This window comes from Pipistrellus hanaki (genome assembly GCF_964339955.1).
Source record: "Pipistrellus hanaki genome assembly, chromosome: 2".
Lineage (NCBI taxonomy): Eukaryota > Metazoa > Chordata > Mammalia > Chiroptera > Vespertilionidae > Pipistrellus > Pipistrellus hanaki.
Genome location: NC_140504.1, coordinates 94,055,258 through 94,068,163, shown reverse-complemented (window position 1 = coordinate 94,068,163; position 12,906 = coordinate 94,055,258). Strand labels below are relative to the sequence as shown.

Here is a 12,906-nt window from a genome sequence, read left to right as displayed (position 1 = left end):
TAATAGGTTTGTTTGGCAAATTTTATCTCTTCACTGAGAACATATCTTCAAAATTATGTATTTTGAAAAACCAGATTCATTTTACAAAGAGCTCTCTAAGGGGACTTATCTGAGTTCCAATATCCAAAGCTCTATGTTACCTCCGCAGGGCCTTTTCCTTTGCTCTGATCCTCTCCATCTCAGTGCCATGGGCTTTATGAGGGTCGATACAGATGAATTTCTCTTTATTGCTTTGGATTTTTTGTTTTTCCTCATAGATGTAATCAACCAGATTTTGGAAAGAACTACAACAGATGGTCTAAAAACAAAGAGGTCATTTTCTTCTCTTTAGTTCTGGGTGAAGATAATTAGAGGGGGTAGAAACCAAAAATGGCTAATGGGGTTTGAATAATAATCTACAATAACAGTTTTTGGTAAAAAATTTTATTGAGATATAACTCATATACCATACAATTGACCCATTTAAAGTGTGCAATTCAATGGTTTTTAGTGTATCCAGAGTTGTGTAACCATCACCACCATCAATTGTAGATGAAACCTGTACCCATTGACACTCAATCCCTATCTTCCTCTCCGCTCAGCCCCTGGCAACCATTAATCTACTTTCTGTCTCAATTATTGCCTGTTCTGTACAATTCATATACATGGGATCATACAATATGCGTTACTTTGTATATGGCTTCTTTCACTGAGCATGTTTTCAAGGTCCATCTATGTAGTAGTATGTATTAGTACTTCGATTCTTTATTTTTATTTATTTATTTATTTATTTATTTTTATTGTTCATACTATTACAAAGGTTCCTCATTTCTTCCCCCTTCCACCAGGTTCCCACCCCACCCTCCGTCCCCTCCCCACTCCCCATTGTCCTCATCCATAGGTGCACATTTTATGTTCAGTCTCTTCCCCCCCCAGAACAGTCAGTCCACTCCCCTCCCACATCGCAGACTCTACTACAATAAACCCCTATTATTGTTCATCAGGTTTTTCAATCTCCTTTTTTGTTGTTGTTGTTGTTGTTTTTTTTAATTAATAAGCTTTTACACTTCTAAGAATAAATTTTAAAATCTAATAATTTTAAACCTTGTTTTTTTTTCTGCCCTGGGAATTGAGAGCAAACTTGTTTACATGTAAACTTGACCTTAGGCTATCAAAAGGTGTAGCCATTCAAGTGTAAATGGACACATTGTTTAAACATAGCTGCTGGTTGGAATTGGATTACCTGTTCTGGGTGGGAAGGGCTTGTCATTTCCTTTCTCCATTAAAATTAAGGTGTTAGCTTTAAAACCTCTTTTTGGCAAGAGACCTTAAACTTTCAGAACTTTAAATTTTTCAGATAGTAAATCAGTTACTTAGCATTTTCTCAAATCAATAATACCTCCACATGCCCAAGGATACACTTCACACAAAAGACATTTCCAAATAGATCAACCAACCTCATCTAGGCCCCACACAAGGCACTCACAGATCATCACCCCAGCGCTATACTAACTCAACATATCCAGATCTAAACCTTCCTCATTTGATTCAGCAGACCCTCAAGTTCCCCCAAAAGTTTCCAGCCATGTCTGAGAGGCAGCCTTGGGGCAGAGGCAGGCTAAGAGCGAGGTGTTTCGGGCCTGGCTGCTCTGGGCCTGGTCTCTGTTGCTCTGGTCCGTCCGGGTCTGGCCACTGCTGCTCCCAACCTGGCTGCTCCGGGTGTGGCTGTTGCTGCTCTGGGCCTGGCCGCTCCCAGCCTGGGTGCTGCTGCTCTGGGCCTGGCCGCACCCGACCCGGCTGCTCCGGGCCTGGCCGCACCCAGCCTGGCTGCTGCTGCTCCGGGCCTGACCCAGCTGCTCTGGGCCTGGCTGCTCCGGGCCCGGCCGCTCCAGGCCTGGCCGCTCCTGACCTGGCTGCTCCAAGCATGGTTGCTGCTGCTCTGTGCCTGGCTGCTCCCGACCCGGCTGCTCTGGGCCCGGCTGTCCCGGGCCCGGCCGCTCCAAGCCTGGAAGCTCCCGGCCTGGATGCTCTGGGCTTGGCTGCTGATGTTCTGGGTCTGGCTACTCCCGACCTGGCTGCTCTGGGCCCGGCTTCTCCAGGCCAGGCCACTCCAGGCCTGGGTGTTCCTGGACTGGCCACCCTGGGCTTGGCCACCTCTGCCTCAGGCCTGGCTGCCACTGCCCCAGGTCTGGCTGCTCCAGGCCTGGCTGTTGCTGCTCCGGGCCCGGTTGCCACTGCCTTGTGCCTGGCCACTCTAGGCCTGGCCACCGCAGTTCCAACATTCTGTCCTTTTTTTTTTTTTTTTTTTTTTAACGCATTTATGTTGCAATGTTGGCTGCTGAGTTGAGTTCTGACTTAGTCTTCGATTTTTCAAGATCTTCTTTGTATTCTTTCTTAAGTAATTTTACTATCTTTTGCTCTCACTTGATTTCTTCACATTGAAAATTTCTTCGGTTTCTTCCTCCTTGTCCTAGAAGCTCAGCAGGTTGGCCTGTGGCACCCCTTTGTTCTCTGTGGGCTCCTGTGATGGTTCAGCCTGTTGCAGGGGTCGGTGCCGCCCAGGAAGCAGCCCCCGGCCTCGGCTCCGTGGCCCGCGCTCAGCGGTCGAAGGCCCAGGGGCACACCCCCCCCCAGGGGGCCCCGTCACCCGGCTCCTTGCTGGTGCCCGGCTGGCCGGTGTCTGGCAGGGGCTCCTGCTCCTCGTCCCATTCCTCCAATCTGGAGCTTTTTTTCTACTTCCCGCTAGGGGCATCTAGCATCAGAGTCAACAGACTGTCCTCTGCGCGCAATGTGCGCAACTCCGGGGGCTCGCTTTTCACAGCTCCCCCAGGACTACACCTCACAGCCCCGTCTCCCTCTGCTTGAGCCTGGGTCTCCAGGGATTGGCCTACAACTGGGGTTCAGAGTAGTCGGGAGTAGGGCTCAGCACTGCCGGAGGTTTTGTTTCTTCCTGCCAGGGCTATCCAGCATCAGGGTCAACATTCCGTTCTCTGCGCGCAATGTGCGCGACTCCGGGGGCTCTGCTTTTCACCGCTCCCCTGGGATTCCGCCTCACAGCCCCATCTCCCCCTGCCTGTGCCTGGGTCCCCAGGGTCTGGCCTAGAATTTGGGTTCAGAGCAGTCGAAATTGGTGCCCAGCAAGGCCGGAGCTCCTGTTTCCGTCCCTCCAGGGCAATCCCGCATCAGAGTCAACATTCCTTCCCTTGTGTGCAATGTGTGCTACTCCGGGGCCTTGGCCTTTCGCTGCTTTCCCAGGACTCCACCTCACAGCCCTGTCTCCCTCTGCTTGAGCCTGGGTCCCCAGGGATTAGCCTAGAACTGGGGTTCAGAGCAGTCAGAACTGGGGCTCAGCACTGCAGGAGGTTTTGTTTCTTCCCGCCAGAGCAATCCAGCATCAGAGTCAACATTCCGTCCTCTGTGCGCAATGTGAGCGACTCGGGGGGGCTCTGCTTTTCGCCGCTCCTCTGGGATTCCGCCTCACAGCCCTGTCTCCCCCTGCCCGAGCCTGGGTCCTCAGGGTCTGGCCCATAACTGTGGCTCAGTGCTGCCAGTTCTGGGGTTCAGCCCAGGCCAGGGTTTTTATTTCCTTCCTGCTAGGGAACGCCAGGCAGGCACCCAGCCTTCTCCTCTCCAGCTGCGTCCTCTCCGCGCGCGCGCGTGCGTGTGTGCAGCATGTCTCCGTACCTTAGGATTTTTCAGCTCCTCTGATTTTCCTTCTGGTTTTCTCTTTCCATCTTGTTGTAGAATTTTCAGTCAGTCGACTACCTGTAGCTCTGGGCAATGTCCACTCTACATTTTAGTTTTATTCCATTGAAATTGTTGTGTGCTGCTGCGGTTAGGTGTCTATCTGAGCAGCCATCTTGGATCCTCCTCGTGACTTCCTTTTTTTTTTTTTTTTAATGTTTTAAATAAATCTTTATTGTTCAGCTTATTACAAATGTTCCTCTTTCCCCCCCTCCATTGCTCCTCTCCACCAGGTTCCCATTCCACACTCTGCCCTTTCCCCACTCCCCATTGTCCTCATCCATAGGTGCACAGTTTTTGTTCAGTCTCTTCCCACCCCCCCCCACTCCCCCTTTCCCCGAGAATCGTCAGTCCACTCCCCTTCCATACCTCTGATTCTATTATATTCAACAGTTAATATTGTTCGTCAGCTTTTTAATTCCCTTGGTTTTTAGATTCACTTGTTGATAGTTACGTATTTGTTGTTCATAATTTTTATCTTTATCTTCTTCCTTCTTCCTCTTCCTAAAGAACCCCCTTCAGCAATTCATATAATTCTGGTTTGGCGGTGATGAAGTCCTTCAGCTTTTTTTTTTTTTAATTTGTGAAACTCTATCTGGCCTTTGATTCAAAGTGATAGCTTTGCTGGGTAGAGTAACTTTGGCTATAGGTTCTTGCTACTCATCACTTTGAATATTTCTTGCCATTCCCGTCTGGCCTGCATGGTTTCTGTTGCGAAATCAGCTGACAATTGTATGGGTGCTCCTTTATAGGCAACTACCTGCTTTTCTCTTGCTGCTTTTAATATTCTCTCTTTGTCTTTTGCTCTTGGAATTTTAATTATGATGTGTCTTGGTGTGGTCCTCTTTGGATTCCTTTTGTTTGGGTTTCTGTGCGCTTCCTGGACTCGTAAGTCTATTTCTTTCACCAGGTGGGGGAAGTTTTCTGTCACTATTTCTTCCAGTATTCTTTCAGTATCTTGCTCTCTCTTTTCTTCTGGGACCCCCATAATTGATATTGGTTCACTTGAAGTTGTCCAGAGGCTACTTATACTATCTTTAACTTTCTGGATTCTTGTGTCTTCTTGATTCTGCAGAGGAGTGTCCTCTGGCTCTTTGTGTTCCAAATATTTGACTTGATTCTTGCAATCTTCCATTCTGTTTTTAGGACTCTGTATAATATTTTTTTATTTCAGACAATGTATTCTTTATTTCTAGTTGATCACTTTTCATATCCTTAAAGGTCTCATTTATTTTATCGGCCTTTTCTAGGAAATTCTTGAAAAACCTTATAACCATGGTTTTGAACTTTATATCCAGTCTTTTGTTCTTCATCTCTTTCGTTTGAGACCTATTTCCTTGTCTCAGCATTTTCTCTGCTTCCCAGAGTTGGTAGGATAGCTTTGTGTGTTTGGTGTCCTATATGGCTCGATGAAGTGTGTTTTATCAGCCTCCCCAGTTACCTGAGGTAGACACTCTTGGTGCTCCCCTTTGTAGACTGCATGTACAGCCTTGTTGTAGTTAAGTATTGATTGTTGTTGGTATCCCTCAGTGCTTTGCAGCTCCCAATCTGATCCGTGAGCCTCTCTCCTTCTTTCTGGTTGTAGATTTTTCACTCCACCAGCTTTCCTGTGCTTTTGGATGATGTCCGTTCTGATTTTAGTTGTTGTTTTGAAATTGTTGTGCGAGGCAGAAGCTTAGGTGCTAACCTAGGCTGCCATCTTGTCTCCCCCCCTCCCATTACTTCAATTCTTATGATTGAATAATATTTGACTTTGTGAATACACCACATTTATTTGCCCGTTCATCAGTTGAAGGGCATTGAATTATTTTCACCATTCGTCTCTTATAAATCATGCTGCTGTGAACATTTGTGTACAAGTTTTTGTGTAAACATGTATTGTCAATTTTCTTGGGTATGTACCTAGGAATGGATTTGTATATTATATGGTAATTGTATCTGTAACTTTTTGAGGAACTACCCAACTTTCCCCCAACACAGCTGCACCATTTTACACTCCTCTTCAATAGCATATGAGGGTTCCAGTTTCTCTATATCCTTGCCAACACTTGTTATTATCTGTCATTTTATTAATACCACCCTAGTGGGTATGAATGGTATCCCATTGTGTTTATGATTTGTGTTTCCCTGACTGTTATCACATAATTTTAAAGAATGGCAACTCAAGGAGAAAATACTACATGTATTTTAAAATGGTATTTAAAATAATACTACTTTCCTCAGTAAATATGCTTTAGAACTTACCTGTTTTATTGGTTCAGAGATACTGTTGTCAGAATAAATATCCATAGTAGAAAGAAATGTTCTTAGATTACGTCCACAAAATTCACAGGTCAGCAATATATCTTCCTCTTCTCCCTTGAAAGAGGGGAAAATGAAGACCTCCCCACAAGCAGCATCAGGAGCCAGGGTTCTGGGCAGGCCAGTAAGTGCCCGTTAGGACAGCAGGAATATGGAGATGTACAAACCTACTTGAGAGCTCCTGTCAGACACCCTGAAGTCTCCCAGAAATAGTTGGTGGGAAACTTCCAAGAGCCTGAGATTCTATACTAGAAGGTACCCAGCCGGCAAGACCTATATATTCCAGAATGAGACATCACTTCTGTTAATGAGTTGGTGAGGATTGAGGATGCTGAGGTGGTGTTGAGGGCCTCTCTCTGCTGCAGTTCACCAGAGTACAGCTGAGCCCATCAGGAGCTGTGCTAGTCCTTTGGATGGCTCCTTAGTGTAAGCACAATTTCAGAAATGAATGTTGACATCAGAGTCTCTTGTTGGGGAGAGGGATATACAGTGTGTAAGTAGATGCAAGTGACAGGAGATAACATATATCAAATTGTAGGCAAATGGTCTAAGATTTTGAATGCCATAAACTCCTTTAGGAAGTGCCAGGTAAAAAAAAATCTTGACATTACATATGCAGGTCACCATTCATAATGATCACCATTCTAAATTAGAGTCCTTTCTCAAGGGGAAGCCAAAATTGGGGCTCTGAATTCTCCTGTCTTGGCTATGAAGGTAATTCCGGAGGGGGAAGGAGAGATCAAGGGAAGCAAGAAGGAGATCTGGAGTTAGGAGTTCAGGTGGCTCCATGAGGGGTTGATACATTATTGGCATGTTGGTGATCTGAGGTCATGATGGCAAGCAGGCAAGCCTCAGCACAGGTCTCAGGAAAAGACATAGATTATGGCTCACAGGTCATGAAACCACAAGGGCATTTGTATTTGCCATAGAAACCATTCTCTGGGATTGGCAAGATGGCCATCATGGGGCCAAAGTGTACCTGAGGTGGCCAATACAGTCAAGGATTCACCATCCTGGAGTACAGTTCAATGCCTCTAGCCATTAAAATGACACAATAATGTAGCTGAAAGCAGAGGACTTAGTGGGTAAGTGGAGTGGTAAAGTCTTGTAATAGAGAAATGGTGGAGTAAATCCAGGATGGCTACCAGATGATGGAGCAGGGCAGGAGAGCTTGACAATGCCAGGACATCTGCAACCTGTTCCATTCAAGGGTCTTGGTAGTGAGCTCCTCAGCCTGAGATCCCTTTATCCTTTTACCTGGAGTGAAGCAAAGTGGAGATGCATCAAAAGACCATGAGTGGGATTGTAATCTGCATTTGAAGAGGAGGGAAAAGTTGGAAAGCCATTTGCTCTGCTCCTGAACTAGAGAACCTGGAAGGTCTGTCCGAAGAGCAGGAGGAGCCATCCCTGCCCAGGTGCTAGTGCAGGGACAGTTCCCTGGAAGAAGGGACCTTCCTATTGTTCAGACACATCTCTAGGTGTCAGGAAGGAAGCTTGAGAAACTTCCCTGCATACGAGCCTTTGTGATTCAGAAGAAGGAAGGTGTTATGTTTGAATAAAGAATTTCAACTTGAAGAGTCTATAGGGTGACTAAACCTGGGCTAAATATAAACAGTAAATGTTGGTGGATATTAAATAACATGATATATTCAATGTGTTGCTCCTCACCTGAATTGCACAGTTCAATGTGCTGCACAAATCAGCAATGAACACCACCTCAGAGCATCCACACAGATTACCCACCAATTCCTTAGTGCACTGGCCACAGGCCATCTCACATGATTGGTATCTTGTTTTCAGTGAATAAGCCTGAACCTTAGTGCATCCAGAAGAAGTAATCAAAGGGGTTTCCAGGTAGGGGCTGTGCAGCTCTCTCCACATGTTCATAACACCCAAGTTTGGAAATAATCATTCCACCAGGCAGTCCCTAACCACTGAGGTGAAGTGGGTGCTGGGCCATCCTGTTGGAATTACTAAGATGACCTTTTCCTTGCCCACCAAGGTAGGCATTGGTCACTTAACATGATAAAATATGGCAAATCCAAATCTTATCTATGTTTCCAGGCATTATGGCCACTCTTACAGGTTAAATGGTGTCCCCCTAAAAGACACTGAAGTTGTAACTCCTGGAACCTGTGAATGTGGCCTTAACTAGAAATGGGGTCTTTGCAGATGTCATTAAGTTTAGATGAGGCCATTAAGGTGGGCTCTAATCCAACATGGCTAGTGTCCTTGGAGAAAAGAAACACTTGGACACCGACCCCCAGACCTTCAGGGAAACTAAGACAGAAACTGAAGTGATGGCGCTGCCAGCCAAGCATAAGAACTGACAACTACAACCAGGAGCCTGGAAGAGGCAAGAAAGGCTACTCTCCTGAATGCTGCACTTACTGACTTGGACTTCTAACTGGAGACAACACGTGTTTGTCATTTTAAGTCACCTAGTCTGTGGCCCTTTTTGGCAGCAACCCTAGAAAACTACCATAGCTATCCTATCCAAATGCTATTTCAAGTAAATGGGCTCTCTGCCTATGTTTTTTAAAAGTATGTTCACTATCTTTTGTGCAAACCATCATGTGCCTTTTCACTTCACTTATTAGAGTAAACAAGGAAAAAATGAAAATCACCTTGAAGTCAGTGCCTAAAATGGAACACTCCTGTTTGAATGCCAGAAAGGTTGGTGGCCCGACACTGGGTAATGTTCTCAGAGAAGGCTCAAACAATGTTATAAAGTCTTCCTCAAACTAAATTTCAAAGGGAGACACAGAAAGAGAAAATGAAGATGAATGATTGATTTACCATGAGCATGATTTACTAGTTGGATTGAAATATTTCTTACCTCCAACTCACATAAAATATTTAGTTTTAGCTCTTCTGGATTAATTACCCATTTTTCTGAAGAGAAAAGGATAGATTTAGAAGGAAAGTTTAAAGTCTTTGTGCACTGTATCCCATTTTCTCTAGTTTGGAAATCCTAGCCCATTAAACCCCCCTTTCCCCACCCCTCCCACAAACACACATTTACTCATACACACACATGCAAATGCACACCCCCTACACACACGCACACACACACACACACCATTAAAATACCCTGAAACCATCCCTTTTCACCACCTTATTGCATATATTATTAAGGGGAGGGCTTTTCTAAAAGTCATGAGGACCATTAAAGTTAAGTAGGTTCCCTAATAGAAGTTTGCTTTTGCCACACAGGGGATGATGCCAAATATCCATTCACCTCTTAACATAGCAGCCATATTTTCAGGTTCAGTGTCCTTCTTTATAGTGCGTTTTTTCTTCCCTGTCAAAAGAATATATATGTCATTAATCCTGAAAAAATAGGAAAGAAGTTTAATATAAAAGAAAACATGAGCCCAGCTAGTGTGGGTCAGTGGTTGATCATTGACCTATGAACCAGGAGGTCATGATTCAATTCCCATTCAAGTCATATGCCCAGGTTGTGGGCTCAGTACCCAATGTGGGGCATGCAGGAAGCAGCAGATCGATGATTCTCTCTCATCATTGATGTTTCTATCTCTCTCTCTCTTCCTCCCTGAAGTCAATGTATATATATAAAAGCCTAAGCGACTGTTACAACCAGACAATAGTTGTGATGCGCCCTGATCACCTGGGGGCAGACACTCAATGCAGGAGTGCACTCCCACAGCCAACCTCGTATGGTCAGCCAACCTCCCGTAGTCCCTCCTCCCAGCCGACTGGCCTCCATCGGCCCCAATAGGGATTGGGCAAGATGGCCCCAATAACCCTGATTGCCAGCCAGGCTGAGAAACCCCACCTGTGCACGAATTTGTGTACTGGGCCTCTAGTAATATATAACCCTATATTATAAAAGAGTAATATGCAAATTGACCACACCTCTTCTACACCCACAAGCCACACTCACCAGCTAATCAGGAGCAAATATGCAAATAAACCCAACCAAGATGGCTGCCAGCCACTGAGAGAAGGAGGGAGGCTTAGGTTTCCCCTACAATGGAGGAAGCCAAGCTTTCTGCCTGCCCTTGCTAGCCTTGGCCATGGTCAGAGTTGGGCCATCGGAGCAGGGTGATCTGAGCCAGCTGGGGTCCCCTGCAGGTGATTGGAGCGAGCTGAGGGTCCCTGCCCAGAGCCCAAACTTCGGTCAGAGGTTTGCGGTCTTGGCTATGTGTGGAGCCAGGTAATTGAGCCAGATGGGAGTCCCTTCAGGTTATTGGAGCCAGCAGGGGATCCCTGCCCAGGGTCTGGGCCTCAAACAGAGGCTTTCATCCTTGGCTTGGGGCGGAGCCTGGTGATCAAGCCAGCTGGGCATCCCTGCGGGTGATTGGAGCCAGCTGGCGTCCATGCTCAGGGCCCGAGCCTCAGCCAAAGGCTTTCAGCCTTGGCCGGGGGTTGAGCCAGGTGATTGAGCCAGTTGGGGGGCCCTGCCAAGACTGGAGGCTTTAGGACTTGCCAGGGACAGAGCTGGAGATTGAAGGAGATGGGTATGAACTACAGATGAAACACATTTTCTGACCGCTCATTGGCTAAGCTCCCTGTATGCCACTGATAATATTCTTAGTAACTTGGGTATAAGAATCTAAAAATGTGATCTAGGGTTTTTCCACCACACTCCTGGGGTAAAAAACAAAGGTCTGCTGCTGGAGGGCTAAAAAATGTCATAACCTGCCATAGGCGGTTTGGCTCAGTGGATAATGCCTAGGTTTGCCAACCGCAGGGTCCAGGTTAGATTCTGATCAAGGGCATGTACCTAAGTAGCTCTTCCCTGGCTGGAGCCCAGGTCAGGGCTCATGCAGGAGGCAATAAATCAAAGTATTCATCTCACTTTGATGTTTCTCTCTGTCTTTCCCTTTCTCTTCCACATTCTCTAAAAATCAATAGAAACATATCCTTAGGTGAGGATAAAAAAAAAAAAAAAGGTGAAGGGACTAGAGTCCATGTTGATGAAAACACCTTGGTGGCTGCGGTGACTGACAGTGGCTCTAGCGGTGGGGTGATGGGGCTGGTGCCTTTCCCTGATCAGCCCGGTTGCCTCCCACAAAGGGAAGCCGACCTAAGCCATCAGTAGACATCCCCTGAGAGCTCCCAGTATGTGAGAGGGGGCAGGCTGGGCTGAGGAGACCCCCCTCAGTGCACAAATTTTTGTGCACCAGCCCCTAATATATATATAATTTTTAATATATATAATTTTTAATATATATAATTTTTAATATATATTTATTTATAATATGCAAATTGACCAAATAACTGAATAAAAGAACAACCATCTGGACGACCTTCCAGAAGACCAGGCTATGACAAACACTGGTGCCAGGCCAGCCAAGGCACGTGTGCTGTGATTGGTCCAGGGGCCATGCCATCATCCCACAATTGCCCTGCAGAGGGGACTCTCCTTCTGTGAGGTGATTGATGGGGGGCTCCGTGATCGATCATCCTAAAGAAGGAGGCCCAAGCCACTGGTGGGTGAGGAGATCAATGGGGGTGGGGGCTCTGTGATCACCCCAAAGTAGGAGGCCCAAGCCACCTTTGGTGTGGCAATCAATCGTGGAGCCCTGGCCAGGTAGGCAGGACCTTCCTCTTTAAAAGCTGTTGATTTTGGAGCTCCATGATTGAATACCCTGCAGAGGGAGGCTCAGGCCACCTGGCCAGCACCCACAGAGGGAGGCACAGGCCACCTGGCTGGTAATGCTGCAGCAGTTGGGCAGACCTCCCTCTGCAGGGTGATCGATCTGGGGGCCTCATGATTGATCACCCCAAGGAGGGAGGCCCAAGCCAGCCAAGTGATTGCATCCCACACCTGTCACCTGCAGAGGGAGGTGACAGGTGGCAGGGAGAGTGTGTAGTGCCACACAGATGGCAAGCAGTGGCAGCAGCAGGAGCAGGGCCAGCTGCCAGTAACTGGGGGAAGGAAAGCCCTGATAGATCCTGATCGCTGGCCAGGCCTAGGGACCCTATCCAAGGGGTCCCAATTTATGAGAGGGCGCAGGCTGGGCTAAGGGACAACCCCACCCCTTTGTGCATGAGTTTCTTTTTCTTTTCTTTTTTTTTTAAAAAAAGAATATATATTTTATTGATTTTTAAAAATATATTTTATTGATTTTTTCATAGAGAGGAAGGGAGAGGGATAGAGAGCTAGAAACATCGATGAGAGAGATACATCGACCAGCTGCCTCCTGCAAACCCCCCACCGAGGATGTGCCCGCAACCAATGTACATGCCCTTGACCGGAATCGAACCTGGGACCATTCAGCCCGCAGATCGACGCTCTATCCACTGAGCCAAACCAGTTTTGGCATGTGCATGAGTTTCATGCACTGGGTATATATATATAAATATATATATACACACGCACATATGCCTAAGCGACCACACAACCAATCAAACCACCAGTTGAGTGGTTGCTATGACACACACTGACCACCAGGGGGCAGATGCTCAATACAGGAGCTGCCCCCTGGTGGTCAATGTATTCCCACAGCCAACCTCCCATGCCCCCTCCTCCCAGCCAGCCAACCTCCAGCACCATGATCAGCCCTAAGAACTAGCTAGGCTGAGGGACCCCACCCATGCATGAATTTGTGCATGGGCCTCTAGTATACATTATATATATATATATATATATATATATATATATATATATATATATATATATATATATATATGTGTGTGTGTGTGTGTGTGTGTGTGTGTACCCTGTTTTCCCGAAAAGAAGACAGTGTCTTATATCAATTTTCCCCCCCAAAGATGCACTGGATCTTATTTTCAGAGGATGTCTTATTTTCGGGGAAACACGGTATATACATGTATGTAATATGCTAATGAGACTGGACAGCTGAACAACCTTTTTGACATTCTTCTGGACAAAGCTGTGGTGGTGGGGGC

At 46.5% G+C, this 12,906-nt stretch overlaps 1 protein-coding gene across 1 annotated transcript in view; it reads right to left on the bottom strand.

The window, feature by feature from the left end:
- Positions 1-12,906, bottom strand: part of ERICH6 (glutamate rich 6) — a 65,755-nt gene that overhangs the window by 39,769 nt on the left and 13,080 nt on the right. The window contains exons 2-6 of the mRNA XM_084875951.1: positions 9,266-9,328; positions 8,864-8,919; positions 8,652-8,768; positions 5,968-6,081; positions 141-298 (exon numbers count right to left, since the gene is read on the bottom strand). Coding sequence (XP_084732077.1) covers positions 141-298; positions 5,968-6,081; positions 8,652-8,768; positions 8,864-8,919; positions 9,266-9,328 — 508 coding nt within the window. The remainder of the gene's footprint in view (positions 1-140; positions 299-5,967; positions 6,082-8,651; positions 8,769-8,863; positions 8,920-9,265; positions 9,329-12,906) is intronic.